At 42.4% G+C, this 15,413-nt stretch overlaps 1 protein-coding gene across 1 annotated transcript; it reads right to left on the reverse strand.

The window, feature by feature from the left end:
* Positions 1-3,125: 3,125 nt before the first annotated feature.
* On the reverse strand, positions 3,126-13,587 carry LOC144085732 (protein ILRUN-like). The gene is made up of 5 exons (XM_077615325.1): positions 13,106-13,587; positions 10,069-10,223; positions 4,143-4,340; positions 3,647-3,963; positions 3,126-3,186 (listed from the first exon to the last, which is right to left on the reverse strand). The coding sequence occupies exons 1-5, from the start codon at positions 13,261-13,263 to the stop codon at positions 3,151-3,153; spliced, it is 864 nt and encodes a 287-aa protein (XP_077471451.1). The 5' UTR covers positions 13,264-13,587; the 3' UTR covers positions 3,126-3,150.
* Positions 13,588-15,413: the final 1,826 nt, after the last annotated feature.

The raw sequence follows: 15,413 nt of genomic DNA on the forward strand, positions 1-15,413 counted from the left end.
GACAGAGTCAGTCAATGAGCCCTTCCATAAGCAAATGTAGGAATACACATGGACACGTATACACACAGCGGCCTCAGTCAGGAGTTCATGTTACTCAGTGCATAGGTCAGCCAGTTCATTTGCTACTACATTTGCAGAAAAAACAATGAAAAATAACTACAACCAGTGTCACTGGGATTGGTTGTTGTTAGTAAGAAGCAAAATCAAACCAGAGAAGCACGAGTAGTATTCAACGCAAACATAATATATATTCTTTGGGCTGATTTTGGAAAAAAAATCCAAATGTTTTTCCTTCTCTACATTCGCTCTAATACATTCAAATTAAAACATAGTTCGCAAGATCTTTTTAACTGTCTTTTGACTGAATTCCAATTAATACTAACTGCAATACAGTGTAATAATGGGTTAATTAGTTCATTCATTGGGGAATTACACTTAATCATGCAATAATTCAGGTCGTATGACTAAGACATGATAACAGCATAAGTTATATAATATTGATTGTTTCAAAGGCAGCACGGTGAGTTCTACGATTCCTTGTGAGCAGACAGACACATTTGAATATTAGTATTTGTGTGAATTGTGCATTTTTTCCACATAATAATGTCATGTTTTTTTCTGGTTTTCTCCCACATTCCTAAAATATGAATGCAAGGTGAATTGAACGCTTCAGTAGAATATGGAGGGTTACTCAAAAGTATCTTGCGGATTCGATCAAATATCTATGGTAGGACTTCAGAAATATGTCCTCACAAAATAACCTTAGCGCCAGAGTAATGGCAGTGAATGAAATAATAGTGCACTTTTGGATGTGATTATTATGATAACCAATTTACACACAGCAAAACAGACTTATGTTCAAACACACTACCAGTATTTTCCAGTTTAGTTTTGATAGAGTTCAGATTGACAGCATAAAAACATAAGAAAACATTTATTTATAGTGTAATCCAAACGTGGCAGAAAACTTGCACCGTTTGGGTGTCAAATCAACGGGTACTTATCAGTGAAACTAATATGCCACCCTCGAGTGGATGATAGTTGTAGTGTACAGTAATACCTCGACATGCAAGTGCCCCGACATATGAGTAATTTGAGATACGAGTAAAATTTCGAGCAAATATTTACGTTGAGATACGAGTAAAATTTCGAGCAAATATTTACGTTGAGATACGAGACTAATTTTGATATACGAGCATACAGCCAGGTGTTGGCCAACGCGAGAGGCTACTTTTGACAACAACATGGGCACTGTGTTTCCCGTCGCAACTCCCTCGTGTAATGTCTCTACGAGCACTGGGCGGAGAGTTGGATTTTTTTCAGTGTTTTTTTTCCCGTTAGTCAGGGCAAAATGGCGGAGCTTGCTCGCTAATACGAGAGGAGTATACTACTTCTCGTTGGCAAGTGGTCGTGCGTTATCCTATTGTGAGGACATTTGTGTGCATCATTTTCAGAATCTTTTGAAGGGAAGACAAAAGCAAACAACCTTTGATAGGTTGCAGGTGAGAGTCAGGGTGGAGGTGGGGCAAATAGAGCCTACCCGGGAGAAGAAAGGTATTAAAATGTAAAACAAAATTAGAATTAAGTTTAGTGTAAGGTTAGATTAAACTTTTTTGAGTGTCTGTATCGTAATCCAAGTTCATTTAAATTTGTTTATGTTATGTTACGAGCACGTTGCCGTGCAAAGTCTCTCTCGCTCTTTTTCTCTCTGTCCCTCTCTCTCTCCCCTCCGCGAAATCCGTCTAATTTTAGTACTATTAAACATCATAAACACTAGTTATTAGTTACTATTTTAATAGATGGTGAATTAGAACAAATAAATGTTTTTCCAATCCAATATCCTGTTTGTAATGAATTAATTTGTTTTTAGTTCATTTCTATGGGAAACATTGGTTTGAGATGCGCGTAAATCGACATTCGAGCTCAGTCCCGGAATGCATTAAGCTCGTATCTCAAGGTACCACTGTATTTTATTTCAACCATAAATATAGCCACGTCGACTTATGACCACATTTTGGACCTGCAGATCGGTTGTATGTCGTTCCATGTTGTGAATACTGTTAAGTTAATTTGTGTTTCCACATTACAATTGAGGTTATCGTTAGCAAAACTATGATTTTCGAGGTGACATGAAACTCACCTATTGTTGTTAAAAAAAGGAGCAGTCTCATCAGAGAAAAGAATTTGTGCATGTATCATCTGAAGAAAAAAAAGGTTGGAATATTTAAAAAAAAAAAAATTAAAAACTAGGCACTACGTTTTTTGCATCGATGTGTAACACTTATTTGTCATATGAAAATGACTTGAGTAAGCATAGCAGTGTTGACAAATTGGGCAAACTCCCCGCCGTATGAGTGGATCATAATTACGGTATTATTGGTTTGCAGTCTTTGTGATCTGGCAACCATGAGGTGCAGCGTACCATTAGAAAGTGAAGCTGTTTCATTTACTGATTTGCTTTTGCAGCACAAACAACTGGCGTACGCAACACTCACGCTGCAATGTTATGAATCCTGCTTTACAACTTTTGCTGTCGTGAAGTCGAACAGACGTAATTCGCATAGGTTGAAAGTTGACAAGTGTTTGTACTTAAATGGATCACTCATTTAGAATGGAAGTGGAGGGTTTCTATGTGTTTGATGAAAATAAGATTTCCTTTTCAGAAACGACTACACGATTGTTTTTGTTTAAGTGAAATTTACTAGGGAATCAGGGCAGAAACTGGAGAATAAATTGGCAAAAATAAATGGCTTTTTCTCCAAAGTTTCTCTTGTTCAAATTGTACAAACTCTCATAAGCATACACGCATCACTTGATAAATACACGCAACTTTGCACTCTGACAACTAAATTATAGGAAAAAGATTTATCACTCAAAAGACTCAGAGTGCTACTTTTTAACTTGGCATTCACAGGAACATACAGCGGCTATTCGATGTTGATAGATCCAACTTTGGGGACCGTCGCTGCTCTGGGGTGCTGATGTTAGGTAGAGCCGCTTTGAATGAAGTGATTCCAGTCTTTTTCTATAGCAACCGATAAAGCCTCTTCTTTCTTTTATTGATGAGGTAGGCGGCATATAACTTCAACTCCCCCCCAACCACCCCCCCCCCCCCCCCCCCCAAATTTTTTTTTTATAAAGTCAGACGATTTAAGAGTGACCAAAATGGGAAGGCTCCTGTAAACCCTGAAAGGAAGAGGCAAAATTAGTAAACACAAAGTGGACAGAGCAACGGTTTTCATTTACGGTGCCATATTTTTCCGGAAGCAATTATGTATTTTGTATTGGATAAGATGCTACAAATATATTTTGAGTTGACTTACAAACATAATTTTCAATTACTATTTATTTACCTATTGTTGTGTATTGGATTTGTTTGAACATTTCTCGGAGACGCAGTCATTCAATTTAACATTTTAAATTGGCGACTTGTGTAAAATCACACAAAAAAGCTGAACACCAATGATGTATTACTTGGAGAAGTAAAAAAAAAAATCTAGACTTCGACTTTGTTTTAACCTAACAGCAACATACATAATTTTCTGTATTTTCTAGAGTTTGAATGTGACAGCAGAGCAGTACTGCACAAAACCCGTCCGGGTGACAGTGTCAGTCAAAATATAATTGCAGCGATGAGACAACTTACTTGGTTATATGTGACTATTGAAAGATTGTTTTGTAGGCTGTTTGCTACTATGTCCACTGAGTTGTGTGAAAGTCCATTCTGATCTGGCTGGTTTGGGATTCCATGCCAGGGCTCCTCTGAGACTTTATTGTTGCTTTCATGATGTAAGGTGGTGTTGCTGTTTGGCCATTTGCTTTTCTCTGGTGAGGCAAAAGGGTTGTAATCTCCCTCTACGTTGCGGTGAGGTTGTGTGTTGAACTCGCCCTGGAAAGACGAAAGCTGCTGTGTAACGCCAAGAAGGCCACCAACCTCCACACTCAGGATCACCCAAATAATATCTGTCAAAACACAAGGAGAGAAAACTGAGGTTAATTCTGCAAGATGGTGATCTAATAAATAGCTTCAAAATACCGTTAAAGTAATAAAGAGATGACTAGGACATGCGTATAATACATAAGTGTACACTAAACATGAGAAATTATGGCATGTATATGTATACAGTAGTTAGTTTGCGTACCTCCATAGTAAAGTCCTGTTGCTGTACACATTCTCCACTGGCCCTGGTACATACCAGGAGAGGCAGGGCTCTGCATTGGTACGCTCACATCCATCATTTCCTGAGGGACTAGAGACCGTACCGCTACCATGTTTACGTGACCGAACTGATCTCCTCCGACATACTTCAGGCAAACTCCAGGTGGCCAAGACTCTTTACCTGCAAGACATGAATGTGGCACAAGTTAAAAGGCATCATAATTAAGATAGTTAGCCGAAAATAGAACGGCAACAAGGTTCAAAATACTAAACCCCACAACATCCCGGTCCCCATTAAGTTGTCAGATGTGCATTTCACAATCTACCTTTGGATGAAACTGGCCTGTAATACAAATGTTTATCGTACTATTCTTGAAACACAAACAGAAAAGACGGAGGCTGACAAATTACATACCAACGTTATCAATTTGTTTGTGAACATACAGCGTGTCACTCTAAATTGCCCTTAGGTATGGGTGTGAGTGTGCATGGTTGTCCGTCTCCTTGTGCCCTGCGATCGGCTGGCCACCGATTCAGGATGTCCCCCGCCTGTGGCCCGGAGATAGCTGGGATTGGCTCCAGCACCCCCGCGACCCTAATGATAAAGCGGTTCAGAAAATGAGATGGAGACATACAACGTGTGTAGGTTACAACCTATATACCAAATAAATACCAACAATTAAATGAGTACATGTTACAGTTTTCAAATGTAAGGATTTCAAATTTGACTGTGGCGAAGATGGCGCATGAAAAAATAAATTTTACAAAGTATGCTAACATGAACATACAGTAAAAGAGCACCGTTATGAGCTGCAAGTTTGTTTCTGTCGCCTTGATGGGAGGAGTACAAAGTAGTGCTAAGCCGGTCCCACAAATACCACGTATACCACAATCTGTACAGTCAGAAATGCATGAAATATTGGTCATGTATCCATTTATGTTACAGTTTGTGCAGCCCAAATGACTGAGGTCCATGTGGTAGTCAGTAGTTTCGGTACCCAATAGCTGCACACGCACATCATTTCCATTTTCTTTCTCACGAGGACATCTTTTGTAACCTTTTCTAGAGCTCTCTTTGGTGTTTTCTGTTGTGTGTTTTTACTTTGCTGATCGCCATGTCTACTGTCTGGAAATATTTTTCTAAAGTACGCTAAATATTCAATGAGTCAATTCCAATATACAATAGTTGTTCCTTTTCTTACAACAATAATAGGAATTAAAAAATATTTAACATTTCTACACCAAAACCGTACTTCAAACCCAAATAATTTAAACTCTATTTAAGCCAAAACCGAGTAGGAGCTATAAACCTATCCAAATTAGCACGCATGTGCGGCACGGACAGAGAAGGTGCTTTGGCTGAATGCACTCTTTTTTAAAAGGGAACTACCGTGTAACACGCACCCATAATCTGTGACTAAAAATTGGTATAATTCTTTTTTTTCTTCAGTTTTTCTCAGCTCACAAGGATTGCACCGGTGCTGGTAATTGGAAAATGCTGAACATTGGTCGCCATGACAAAACATTTATTTACAACATATGGTACGGAAACCTGGTAAAATAAACTACTACCAATATGAACACAATCCTCAAATGGAATTCACAATTTGAAATCCTTAAAGTCAAATTCATCATCAAAATATTTCACATTTTTCAAAGTCTGATTCATCATCATCATCAGATTCACCAAACAATTGTTTCCATTCTTCTTGAGCGAGGACAGCACTCCTTTGACGGACTCATTTCCCTGCAGCAATTTGTTAATTTTTTTAACCCTATTTCCCTATAAACTTGCCAAAGTTGATTTGGAGAGGGCTAGTTTTCATAAAAGAAGGTAGATTATCGCCATCTGGCGAACTAAGACAGGTTTTTACGTCTCCCATTATACATAACGGCTGCAGAGGGGACATTTTCACCGGCAGAGCGCAGTTTTTCACCGGGCAACGTATATAACGCGCCTCCTTAATTTTTGGTACAAAATCATCCTGATCAGATGCCCGGGCCAACTCATCTGGCTCCTCTCGATCCGGAGGAGAAGTGGCTCTACTCCTAGCCCCTCCCAGATGACCGAGCTTCGCACCTTATCTCTAAGAGAGAGCCCGGACAGCCTGCAGAGGAAACTCATTTCAGCCGCTTGTATACATGATATCATTCTTTTCGTCAGGACCCACAGTTCGTGACCATAGATGAGGGTAGGAACGTAGATCGACCGGTAAATAGAGCCTCGCCTTTTGGCTCAGCTCCTTCTTCACCACGACAGACCGGTGCAGAGTCCACATCACTGCAGACGCTGCACCGATCCCTCTGTCGATCTTCTGTTCTATTCTTCCCTCACTCGTGAACAAAACCCCAAGGTACTTAAACTCCTCCACCTGGGGAAGGACCTGATCTCTGACCCGGAGAGGGCATGCCACCTTTTCCCGACTGAGGACCATGGTCTCAGATTTGGAGGCGCTGATTATCGTCCCAACCGCTTTACATTTGGTTGCGAATACAGACGCTCCCCTACTTACGAACATTCAACTTACGAACAACGGTACATACGAACATGTCTGCAAATTGCGTTTAAGTCAAAAAATGTTCGCAAGTCCAATTTTGTATTTCGCGCCTTTTTCGGAGTAGTACTTCTTTCCGCCGCTAATACCGACGTCTGGCGCTGTGAGAGCTCAGCTCACCCAGCATCTACCTTCTTCTTCGTTGCAATGCGGAAGTGCGTGAATGTATCTCCAGTGTGCAAAGAACCTTTTTCATTTGTATCATTAAATATCTCATGCATCCAATATTGAATATGGTTGGTAAAAAGCTAAAGGCTTCTATTGAGGGAGTTGCAAGGAAGAGGCAAGCCATTTCATTTGAAACGAGTGGCAATAATAACGAAGCTTGATGCGCGTGAGAGTGGTGAGCGTTTCACGGGCATTGAATCGTTCGACCGTCAGTACCATTTATAAACAGAAAGATCGAGCAGCAGGACCCAAATATTGAACGTTGCACAAAGTTTGCAAATCAATTGAATGATGCCATACAGTGCTACCGCATCATTTATGATGAAAAAAAGAAGAAAACTGTGCAATCGTCATTAGGTCGCTTCTTTTGGCCAGTTTCTAATACATAAATCTCTCTCTCTCTCTACAGTACTATACATATTCTCTCCATTTTATTATTAATTTTTTTTTTTCAGTACAAACCAATGCGTGTTACTTATACAAGCCTTAAACATACAAATGCACTTATATAAACCTTCAATATACTTATATCGGCCTTAAACATAAATTATAATACAAAATATAGCACTGAATCAACTTACAAACAAATTCAACTTATGAACAATCGCTCGGAACCAATTGCGTTCGTAAGTAGGGGAGCGTCTGTAGTTCTAGAGAGAGTTGGAGATAAAGGCCTGATGAAGCCAACAGAACCACGTCATCTGCAAAAAGAAGGGATGCAATACTGAGGCCACCAAACCGTAACCCCTCAACGCCACGGCTGCGCCAAGATATTCTGTCCATAAAAGTGGTGAACAGAATCGGTGACATAGGGCAGCTCTGGCGGAGTCCAACCCCCACTGGAAACGGGTCAGACTTCCTGTCAGATACACGGACCAAACTTTGACACCGGAACCCGCGTAACAGGGGTTCCAGAACCCCATACTGCTGGAGTACCCCCCACAAGACTGCCCGGGGGACACGGTCGAACGCCGTCTCCAAGTCCACAAAGCACATTTTGACTGGTTGGGCAATTTCCCCAAGTCGAGGTGAGCAGCGCCCCATCCCCATTATACACGGTGTTGATTGTGCAATGTACCCCCTTCTGAGATGGCGGATGGTGGACCAAAATTTCCTTGAAGCTACCCGGAAGTCGTTCTCCATGGCCTCATCGAACTCCTCCCATGCCCGGGTTTTTTTCTCGGAGACAACCAGAGCCGTGTGCCGCTTGGCCACTCGGTACCCGTCAGCTGCCTCCGGAGTCCCATGGGCCAAAAGGGCACGATAGGACTCCTCGTGTCCAGCGCGTTCTGGGATTGCCGCCACGACAGGCACCGACCACCTTGCGGCCGCAGCTCCGGTCTGCGGCCTCTGCAATAGAAGCGCGGAACATGGTCCCCTCAGACTCAATGTCCCCCGCCTTTCCTGGACATGGGAGAAACTGTCGGAGGAGGGAATTGAAACTCCTTCTGACAGGGAACTCTGCCAGGCGTTCCCAGCATACCCTCACAAAACGTCCCAGGTCGCACGGGCATCCGTTCTCACCATCGGAGCCAACTCACCACTAGGTGGTGATCGGTTGACAGCTGCGCATCGGCCGCAGGTCCGATAACAAGACCACAAAGTCGATCATCGAACTGCGGTGTAAGGTGTCCTGGTGCCAAGTGCACATATGGACACCCTTATGCTTGAACATGGTGTTCATTATTGTCAATCCACGACAAGCGAAGAAATCCAACAATAGAACACCACTCGGGTTTCGATCAGAGGGGGCGTTCTGCCCAATCACTCTCCCCCAGGTCCCACTGTCATTGCCCACGTGAGCATTGAAGTCCCCCAGAAGAACGAGGGCGTCCCCCGAAGGTGCACTCTCCCCTTCCAAGGACTCCAAAAAGGGTCAGTACTCTGAACTGCCCCTCTCCAGAGGAGTGGTACCAGAACCCAAGCTGTGCCTCGAGGTGAGCCGGACTATGTCGAGCCGGAATTTCTCAACCTCACGCACTAGCTCAGGCTCTTTCCCAACCAGAGAGGTGACAATCTACATCCCAAGAGCCAGTTTCTGCAGCCGGGGATCGGACCGCCAAGGATCCCTCCTTTGGCCGCCGCCCAACTGTCGACGCACCCGACCTGTTGGTCCCCTCTCACAGGTGGTGAGCCCATGTGGGGGGGAAACCCACGACATCTCTTCAGGCTGTGCCCATGGGTGTAAGTCAAGCCACCAGGTGCTCGCCATAGCGCCCCTCCTCCGGGCCTGGCTCCAAAGTGGGGCCCCGGTGACCCACATCTGGGCAAGGGAAGACGTCATCCAATAATGTTGCTCATCATAAGAAGTCTTCTGAGCCATTCTTTGCCTGGTCCCTCACCTCAGACCAGTTTGCCATGACTGACCCTACCAGGGGCATAAGGCCCCAGACAACATAGCTCCATGGACCACTGGGACACACAAACGCAACGATAAGGTGATGACTTGTTGGGGGGAATCAGAATCCAAACGATGACAATTTTAATGGACTAACAAATGAAAATATCAGCCATGTTATAAGTTTTTCCCAAAAGCATGTTTCTAAAATATTTATTGAAATACAGTATTTGGGCTATTTACTGAATAAGTGAAGTAGAATTGTTACGCATGGCTCCTTCAATTTTAGATTATACTTGTAGTCTATTAGGGTTATTAGTCTTACATTATTATATATTTTCTTGCAATTAAGAATGCTTTGCTTTACTATTAAACTTAGTTTAATATTATTATTACATGGTTGCTTGCAACGAAATAAATGCTTTGCTCCTGAGAACTTTAGGTAGACTAAACACCATACACATACAACACTAAACAAAGGAGCTGCTAGCTTTGTATACGGCAAGATGTGAAAAAGAAAAACCCAAATATTGACAAAAACTCTGATTATATTTCAGATTATATAATTACTACTACAAAAACAATGGATAATCGGCAAAATATGCAATAATTACAAAGAGAAATCAAAAATATTTTATTTTCAGATGTCGAGGTGGGCATGAATAGAGATCTTCACACTGATTTTGGTGATAACTGATTGATATTTTGTTACGTAAGCCACATTAAGCTTTTTGTTTATGGTGAATGCCTCAAAATAAAGAATAAATGTTCCAAAAAGTTTTGTCCTGTGTACCCACCACTCAATAATATACACTATATGTGGTTAACAAATGTTGTTTGGATTCTACCTGTGTTTTGTATCCTCCAGGTTTTGGTGAAACGTGTGTCAGGTGGAACTGATTCGCCTTCGCCGATCGTTACATCTTTCAATAGGGACATGCATGGCGCATTGACATTAGGACTCTCAAAGTCATAGTAGGCGCCAATGGCTGCTTGTAAATTCCTGAAAAAGAAAGTTGGCAACCATGAAGGAGGCTGTACATAATTTATTAGCACAGATCTAAAAGCAATTGAACAGCCATTTGAAGTCAATTGGTATGATTTCAAAGAAGCTTTTGAATGCTCAACTTTTTAAAGAGTGAAAAAAGTAATTAATTCAAATGTTAAATAAACGACAAAGTTGCAATATCTTGGTGATAACTGGAAAAATACAATATCTTTGCAACATCAAATTATGAATTAAGTGTCACAGAAATTATGAAAGGGCGGCCCGGTGGAGCAGGTGGTTAGCGCGTCGGCCTCACAGCTCAGGGTGCCGGGGTTCAAATCCAGGTCACGTTCACCTGTTTGGAGTTTGCATGTTTTCCCTGGGCCTGCATGGGTTTCCTCCTGGTGCTCTGGTTTCCTCCCACATACCAAAAACATGCATGGTAGGGTGATTGGACACTCTAAATTGCCCCTAGGTATGGGTGTGAGTGTGCATGGTTGTCCGTCTCCTTGTACCCTGCGATCGGCTGGCCACCGATACAGAGTGTCCCCTGTCTGTGGCCCGGAGTCAGCTGGGATAGGCTCCAGCACCCCCCACAAACCCTAAATAGAGAGCCTCGCCTTTTGGCTCAGCTCCTTCTTCACCACGACGGACCGGTGCAGAGTCCGCATCACTGAAGACGCTGCCTGTCGATCTCCCTTTCCACTCTTCCCTCACTCGTGAACAAGACCCCAAGATACTTAAACTCCTCCACCTGGGGAAGCACCTGATCCCTGACATGCCACCTTTTTCCGACTGGGGACCAGGGTCTCCGATTTGGAGATTTGGAGGTGCTGATTCGCAACCCGACCGCTTCACACTCGGTTGCGAATCGTTCCAGCAAGTGTTGGAGATCAAGGCTTGGTTATTCACGTGCGGATATTTAGACTAATTTTTGAATTTAAAGTTAGCTGCATGTTCTAAATTAACTCATTGGCCACCACTAACAACTCTAGACGACCAATCTATTTTGGCTAGGTTGAGTCAAATTTGATTGGACATCTGTCGACATCAAAGGAAGGTAAATATGATCACTCAGTGCCAGCCATCCCAGTTCAAATTTTTGATTAGAATGAGGAGGATATTTGCAACCTGATTGTAGCAACAGTGGCTGTAAAGGGAAACCCTATATCAGAGGGTCACAAACCAGCCCTCAAGGGTCGCTGTGGGTGCAGGTTCTTGTTCTAACTGATCCAACACAAACATTTTAACTAATGAGGCTTCTGCTGAAGCAAGAAGCACCTGACTACAATCCACTGATTGCACTTCTAAGATACCAGATTGGTGGAAAGGTTACGTCTTATAGCAAGGGTGGCCAAATCCCATCCTTGAGAGCCCCTATCTGGTGTGTTTTCCATAGCTCCCTCGACCAACACACCTGAATCAAATAATCTGGATCGGTATCAAGCTTCTGGACAGCTTGCAGATGAGTTGATCATTTGATTCAGGTGTGGTAGAGCAGTGGTCCCCAAACTATTCCAGAAAGGGCCGCAGTGGGTGCAATGTTTTCGTTCCAACCGGTAAGAGGAAACCTTTCCACCAATCTGGTATCCTAGAAATGCAATCAGTGGATTGCAGTCAGGTGGTTCTTTTTTCAGCAGAAACCTCATTGGTTAAACTGTTTGTGTTGGATCGGTTGGAACAAAAACCTGCACCCACAGCGGCCCTCCAGGACCGGTTTGGAGACCTCCGTGGTAGAGGGAGATATGGAAAACAGACTGGATAGGGGCTCTCGAGGACCAGACTTGGCCACCTCTGTCTTATAGGTTGGAACAAAACCCCACGCTCACTGCGGCCCTTTCTGGAATAGTTTGTCCACCCCTGTTTCAACCGATCCAGCACAGATGAGATTTCTGAAGAAAACAAGAAGCACCTGACTGCAATCCACTGATTGCACTTGTAGAACACCAGATTGGTGAAAAGGTGTCCTCTTTATGGGTTGGAATGAAAAGCTTCACCCACCCCTGCCCTATCTTAATGTCAAAAGTAATGTGATTTGTCTTTGGAATACTGACATTGTAGATACCTGTAATTCAGTTGTGAGTAGGTAAAAAAAATCTGCTCTGGTGGTTGTTTCACGCAATGCACTCACCATGGATAACCCAGATTATATTTTTAACAAACTGGTAGCGAGGAACTCGTACTCGATGTCACGTGACTCCTGCGATTTCAAAGATCGATATTGGCATCATTAAGCACAAGTGTATCGGGATTTCTGTCTCTATGCATCGTACACCTTAACTTAGAGTATAACTTTACGTTCTATGTAGGTAGATAATAATGATCTCATCACATTAAAATGGCATTTCGACTGGGCTTGCGACATGAATTCTGTTTGACAGCCCAGTTATGTGATACAGTATTCGCAACAGACTTCTTGACGTAGACACTGTGCGGTTTTTTTTTTACATTATCGACGCCTTTGGGAGGGAAACAAATTTGAAATTTCACATTTCTGGAAAAGCCCTGTCTTACTTTTTCAATTTCGAGTTAAGTTGCTTTGGTGTCTAATTAAATAACAGCGTTAAACACATGGAAACAAATTAAGGGAGAACTACACTAGCGTAGAATTAATGTGTCAGACGTATTAAGTATTATTAAATCACCACAGTAAGAATAATCTGCGTAAAATTCTCAACCAAAGTTAGCGTCTGATATTGCTTTCCGCCGCATTGATTATCCAAAAAAATATATAAGTTTCTTTGGAATTAACATACACACTAAGCAAACAGCAATGGTTGTTTTCCACGGTATTTGTACGCATATTTTATTATTTTTGTGGTATATCCACGACAGTACTTAAGATAGCAAGCTAACATCGAGCCAGCTAAACAGGCCAGTCAAGTCCTCGGGCTCACCAGTTGGTCATGTCCAAAAAAAAGGCACATCCGGCGGGGTTGAGCTGAAAGCCAAGGAGCCTCTGGAACTCCGATATGAGGATGTCTTTGTCTGTTGTGCCCATGCAACTAAATTTCTGCGTGAGCTCCTGGTCCACGTCCAGGTCCATACCCTCCATCGTAACTTTACCTCTCAAATATGAACCGCGGAAAAGTCAATAAAGAAAGAAACTCCAATTACGGATCAAGGCCTCGCCTTGTCATAACAAACTATGACCAGCAACCAAGCAGTGCGCATGTCACAATGACACTTCTCACCTCAGACACAGCCGAGGTAAATGGACAACACGGTGAACAACATACGCACGGGCACAGAAGGACACACGACCTCTCTTCAAACACTTTAACGCTCCTTCAATCGTTGTACTCTCATCTAATTTTTGAACCGCTTTTTTTCTCACAAGGGTTGCGTGGGGTGCTGGACCCTACCCCAACTGACTTCTGGCCAGAGGCTGGACACACCTTTAATTGGTGGCCAGCCAATCGCAGGGTACATGGAATCAAACAACCATTCACGCTCACACTCATATCTAGGGGCAATTTAGAGTGTCCAATCAGCCTACCATGAAATGTGGGAGGAAACCAGAGTACACAGAAAACCCACGCAGGCCTAGAGAGAACACGCAAGCTCCACACCGGTGTACCGACCTGGATTTGAACCCAGGTCCCCCACTCTGAGGCCGACGCGCTAACTACTCAGCCGCCAGGTTGCCTCAATTGTTGTACTGTGACTATAAATCCTGTTTGAAGATTTGTCGTCCGTTACAGATGTGCAAACGTGAATCAGCGGATTTAACTTTTTGTTCAAACCTCATGTCTTAAAAAAACTTTGTTTAATAAACTTTTTTTAAACTCAAACCATAACTTTTTGCAAAAAAATTAACTTAACTGAAGTGGTCATATATAATTTCAACAAATGTCAATTTAAAATGCTTTATTAATATCAACAATAAATACATTAATCCAATATAAAAATATAAACAAATCCATTTTGAGTAAACAAGTAAAGTAGTACCTTGAGATATGAGCTTAATGCGTTCCGGGGCCAAGCAATTTTACCATAGAAAATAACAAAATACAAATTAATCCGTTCCCACCCTCTGAAAAAATACTTAACATGAACTTTAAATTTAACTTAAATGAACTTCACTTACTGTACACACTTCTAAATGCATGTCACCTTGTTGTGCTATAACCGAGGCAAAGATGTTAATATATTCTGCCGCGGCTTTCGAGTCGGAACTAGCTTCTCCCCCTTGCCTCACAACCGAGTGTATCCCACTTCATTTTTTAAAGTTATCGAACCAGCCACGACTCGCTTTGGAGGTTTCGGCTGGCGTCCAAGTATCCCCTTTCTCAGCTGCTTGCTTTACTTTTGAGTCCTTGCAGAATCCGCTGTTTCTCCTTTATCCATATTAAAAGAAGCCCCTCCATCTCGTCATGAATATCACTGTGCAGCTTGAAAAGGACCACCTAGCGGCCGCATTGTATGCTGATATGTCAAATTTCGATTTTGACGGTGGTGATTTGGACTTCTCGGCCTTGTTGTAGTCGGACTGATGCGTTGACATAGGCCTGGAATCTGGAGTCAATGGTTTCCATACGTAGGGTGTTGTTGGAATAATGATTCAAACCTTTTAAATCATTATTAGTAATATTTAATTAAAAAAGGAAAAACATCTTTCAACATAGCTGCTTACAACTTGCAAGGAGTTGCCTTGTGACGTCGTCTCAGTCCACAAGGCATTCTGAATTGCAGTAACTGAATCATTGTATTTAATCGCGACACTCGAGAAACATGTTTATGTAATCAGTACAATAACACCCTAGATCAGGGGTGGCCAAGTCCGGTCCTCGAGAGCCGTTATCCGCTCTGTTTTCCATATCACCCTCCACCAACACACCTGAATCAAATCATCGGGATTGGTATCAAGCTTCTGGACAGCTTGCTGATGAGTTGATTATTTGATTCAGGTGTGTTGGTGGAGGGAGATATGGAAAACAGACCGGATTGTGGCTCTCGAGGACTGGAGTTGGCCACCCCTGCCCTAGATGGTTTAGAAAAACAACAGTGTGAGAAATGCCAGAGTGAGCCTAAAAGTTGAACAAGGCACCCAAACAATGGTGTGAGGAATTGCATAATATTTTCATTATAAGGTAAACAAAGTAATATTATAATGTAAACAAAGCATTCTAAAGTAAACCAAGCAGGATTATAATGTAAACAAAGCAGTATTATAATGTAAACAAAGCCGTATTTTCAAATCTG

This window comes from Stigmatopora argus, chromosome 1 (assembly GCF_051989625.1).
Source record: "Stigmatopora argus isolate UIUO_Sarg chromosome 1, RoL_Sarg_1.0, whole genome shotgun sequence".
Lineage (NCBI taxonomy): Eukaryota > Metazoa > Chordata > Actinopteri > Syngnathiformes > Syngnathidae > Stigmatopora > Stigmatopora argus.